Here is a 4,679-nt window from a genome sequence, read left to right as displayed (position 1 = left end):
CGTTTGCATACTTTTGGTGACTCCTTTGGAACAAGAACGCAATTAGCACCTTGGGCTAGCTGGAAAAGCCAATCGCTGAAATGTTGTAAATTACAGACCGCTAAGCTTCGTTTATGCATTCCCCAATATGCTGGTAAAAGCCCAGGCAGTTTCGAAACCAGCCTCTGTTCAAACTCGGGATTGTTCAAATGACTGGTCAGGCCTGATGCCGACATCGTTGCACAGATATTTTGCACTTCTACCGCGAAGTCGACAATCGATTCGAGCTGGCTTTCGGACGGTGACGGCAGTTTACAAATTTGTCGCTGCAGAGCGCTGATAATCAATTCTGGTCGTCCAAATCGCATTTGAAGGGTAGCGATAATTTGAGGCACGCACGAGGAGTGCAACAATAGATTTTTAACTGAATTGCGCGCTGTACCTACCAATGCTTGCCGCAGTCTTAGCAGATTCTCTTCTTCAGAGAATCCACAAACCTCTGTAGATTGGTTATAAGTAGCGTAAAACAACGGCCACTCGCTTGGCTTGCCATCAAATTTGGGCAGCTCTGTAGCAAGGCTTTTGCGAGAAGCGACCTGGTCTCTGGTCAGTCGGCGATAAGCCGAAGCACCGAAGGATAAGCTATTAACGTGCCCGGCTATGGGAAAAGTTGTTTGCGCTGGTTGCGATTGTGGCGGAGGACACCCTCTATTGGGTGTCGAGTTATTTAGTAATTGCTGCTCGAGCGACTGTATTCTGTCCAATAAGGATTGAAGGACAGATGCTGACAGATCACCCACTTGATGTTGAACAGTTGATGTTCTTAAAACGGCGGTGTCGTGGAGGAACCCCTTGAAGGACAGGTGGATTTGCAGCAGAAGCAGCTATATTGAATGGTGCAACCAAATTAGGAGGTAGCTGCATTGTCTGCGTTGTATTTGGTGCTGAACCCTGCACTGAGGTCGAAGGCCTACGCATTGTATATTGCCTTTCATCTAGGTCATCGTCGAAACCCATTGCGTCAATACGATCCAGAAAGCTGTGCTGCTCTCTTAGTAGAGCCTCCCTTTGCCTTAAGATTTCGCTCTGCTCATGCAGCAGTTCGGCCCGGCGACGAAGCCCTTGCGAGCTGATTGAGCTTATGGAGTTAGCGGGGCTAGTTGGCCGATTATCTTGGAGCGGTATTTGATTGGGTGACATGGCATGCACCCGATTAGCAGATGTAAGAGCTCCAGAAAATAGGCGAGCATCCAGGATCTCGGGCTGAGTCGCAGGATCGTGTTGATGTGCAGCTCCAATATTAGTTCCATACTCTCCCTGTATCAGCAAGTTTTTGTTTGGAGCGACAGGATTGTGCGCAGTGGGATAGCTTGTCGAAGCCGCTAGATTAGCAGCGGCGGTGAAATCAGGTCCAACGGCGAAGTTAGCCGGCACACTAGAAGCCTCAGCTATATTCGTAGTAGCTTGCGACATTGCGATTTTCAATACGAAGTTTTGTTTAAGTTGAAACGCGTAGTGAAGGCAGAGTAAATTTTTTAAGATGTTAAAAAAGGTCGACAATTTTTTGCAATTCAAAAAGTATTTTATTCTTTAATTCGTTTATAACTTTTCCAATTCGCTCTTTTCATAGAATTAAAAAATTTAGTCTTGTCGCTCTGCCTTCTATTCCGGTTCTGCTTCGTTCTTATCATACGGCTCCCGATTTGCCAAATTGCTCCCCTTTTTCGTTTTCGTTTTACTTGACCAATCAGCATGCGCCACGTATGCTAGCTTACAAGTTAGGTGAGTGGGGCTTACTTTTGACTTATTCCAACTGTGCTGCCAGATCGTTCGTAACACTCCCCCCTGATATATGCTGCCGATCAGGATGTACCGAGCTCTTCAGGTCTAGAACGGCTATTTTGGCAGCAGGTCTTTCATAGATGCCACAAGTTGTCTTGAGCGTAGCGCTTCTTACCTTTCCATCGGCACTCTTTCGGACCTCGATCACCTTACCCTTTGGCCAACAGTTCCTTGGGTTATTAGGATCCACTATGTACGCAATGTCACCGACTTCGATGGCTTTAACATCCGCAAACCATTTGGTTCTCCTAGTGATTGTGGGCAAATACTCAGTAACCCAACGTCTCCAGAAGGCGTCTGCGAGTTGTTGCGATGTTCGCCAGTTACGACGCATTAAAACGCCCTCAGTAACCGGTTCCGCGATCGGCTTAATACCACTAGAGTTACCTAACAAGAAGTGGTTAGGTGTAAGCGCCTCTTCCTCCTCGTCGTCTTCGTCGACAGGAATATAAGTTAATGGTCGTGAGTTGACCGTCATCTCCACCTCCATTAAAGCGGCACGTAGAAGTTCGTCATTCGGATGGCTAGTTGTCAAAATCCGTTGAAGTACGTCCTTTACTGAGCGAACTAGCCGCTCCCAGGCTCCGCCCATGTGTGGCGATGCGGGTGGTATAAAACGCCAGTTTGTTGCCGCAGAAGTGAAGGTTTTCGTCAGCAGATTTTTATCCAGGAGAGCAAATGCTGACTTCAACTCCCTCTCAGCACCTTTAAAGTTTGTGCCGTTGTCACTCCATATCTCCAACGGGCTGCCTCTGCGAGCCATAAAGTTACGCACGGCCAAAATGCAGGAGTCTGTGGACAGCGAGTACGCAATTTCGAGGTGCACCGCTCTGGTTGTCAAACAGGTGAACAACACTCCGTATCTCCTCTCGGTGCTCCTTCTAACAGTGACGAGAATCGGACCAAAATAGTCGACGCCTACGTAGGAAAACGGACGGCAAATTGCTGAGGTGCGCGCTGGAGGCAAGCAAGCCATCCTAGGTGGTCGAGGTTGAACGCTTCTGTTTTTACAAACCTGACAATTGCGTCGAATTTGATTGGCCATGATACGAAGTTTTATGATCCAATACGACTGCCGAATTTCGTTGACGACTGTCTCCAAGCTACCGTGATGATACTTTACGTGAAAGTGGTTTATGATTAGGCGCGTAATATGATGGTTGTGTGGTAATAGTACTGGGTCTGGTCGCTCTACTATCTTAACTCTGCCATCTATTCGCAAAACACCGTTGTCATCTAGATAGGGTGATAGCTTGAAAATTTTGCTGGATTTGTCGACAGCTTTCCCAACTGCTAAATATCCTATGGAGTCTTTAAAGTCGTCGTGCTGTGCTTTCCTCCAAAGGTAGCGTTCTGCCTTCCGAAAATCTTCAGTACTTGGGACACCACCAACAAAGTGGTTATCTCGAATTACACTTAACCAAACCCGAGCGCAGTACAAGACCATAGTGGTTGCTCGAAGAAGACGATTCCAAGATGAAAATCTCTCAGCTTCGGGCACTAATAGAAGTGGTTCTGACGTTAAGTGATGAGCGCCAATAAACTGTGGACGGAGCTCTTCAGTTGAAACGCCTAAGGTACAAAAAAGATGGTCCACTAAACCATCGGCTGTCGTCAGAAAGGTCCGGATCACCATGCCATTTGGTGGCTTCGTCAGCGACATTTGCCGCGGTTGGAACCCAGCGCCATTCCTTTACGTCAGTCAGTTCCAGAATCTCACTGACTCGAAAGGCCACAAACTGCTTGTAGCGTCGGTGATCGGCATGCAGCCAGGCTAATACTGTTCGAGAGTCTGACCAGTATATGCAGCTATCAACGTGGATTGAATGCGATTCGATGACATGCTTGGCCAGTCGAGCTCCCAAAAGTGCAGCTTTTAGTTCCAGGCGTGGTATGGATATTAACTTGAGTGGGGCTACTCTTGTTTTGCTGGCGATCATCGTACAATCAATTGCGTCATGGTGTGAGTATCGAAGGTAGCACACTGCGGCATAGCTGCTTTCACTAGCATCGACAAATGTGTGTAATTCTATTTGAGGGGTTCCGCCAAATCTGGTTTGCATATAGCAGCGCGGGATTCTCAGGTTTTCAATTTTCGGAATGAGTTTAAGCCACCTCAGCCACTTGATAAATTGGTCGTCTGGGATTGGGTCGTCCCAGTCGCATCCAGTCCTCCATATTTCTTGTAAGATGACTTTGGCGTACACCACGTAGAAACCGATGAGCCCAATTGGGTCGTATATAGTCATAACCAAGCTCAAAACTTCGCGTTTGGTCGGTCTCCGCTGGCAAAGAAAGAGGTCGGAATCCCTCTACTTGGCGGATACCCGAAATGCGAAATGGTCGCTGGCGGTAACCCACCACATGCCTAACACCTTCTCGGTAGGCAAATCTTTTTCAAGATCGAGACATAGCGCGTCAGTTGAGCTCTCGTTCAGGGCAGCCAATACTCGACTAGAGTTCGATAGAAAATTTCTTATGTGAAAGCCTCCCATCGCATGCACGTGACGCACATCTTGCGCCAACTTTATAGCCTCTTGTTCTGTGTCCATGCTCACCAGCATATCGTCGACGTAATGGTTTTCGATTATACAGCGGGAAGCACAAGGGAATTCCTCACGAAACTCTTCGGCATTTTTATTTTTGACGTATTGAGCGCAGCTGGGTGAGCATGTGGCCCCAAAGGTCATAACTGTCATCACAAAGGTAGTTGGCTCGTTGGCGTGTGGTTCATACCAAAGGAAGCGTAAGAAATTTTGGTCTTCTTGACGGACACGAACTTGGTGAAACATTTCAGCAATATCGGCCGTGATAGCTACTTGCTTTTGTCGGAATTTAAATAGCACCGAAAGTAAAGG

General features: G+C 47.4%; 1 protein-coding gene across 1 annotated transcript; it reads right to left on the bottom strand.

The window, feature by feature from the left end:
* Positions 1 to 1,783: 1,783 nt before the first annotated feature.
* Positions 1,784 to 2,797, bottom strand: LOC118755970. Its single transcript, XM_036490761.1, has one exon. The coding sequence runs from the start codon at positions 2,795 to 2,797 to the stop codon at positions 1,784 to 1,786; it is 1,014 nt and encodes a 337-aa protein (XP_036346654.1).
* Positions 2,798 to 4,679: the final 1,882 nt, after the last annotated feature.

The sequence above is a fragment of the Rhagoletis pomonella genome, unplaced genomic scaffold (genome assembly GCF_013731165.1).
Source record: "Rhagoletis pomonella isolate Grant_MI unplaced genomic scaffold, Rhpom_1.0 Rhpom_scaffold_08130, whole genome shotgun sequence".
Classification (NCBI taxonomy): Eukaryota; Metazoa; Arthropoda; class Insecta; order Diptera; family Tephritidae; genus Rhagoletis; species Rhagoletis pomonella.
The sequence above is the reverse complement of the archived record's forward strand: the minus strand, read 5'-3'. Positions and strand labels throughout refer to the sequence as shown.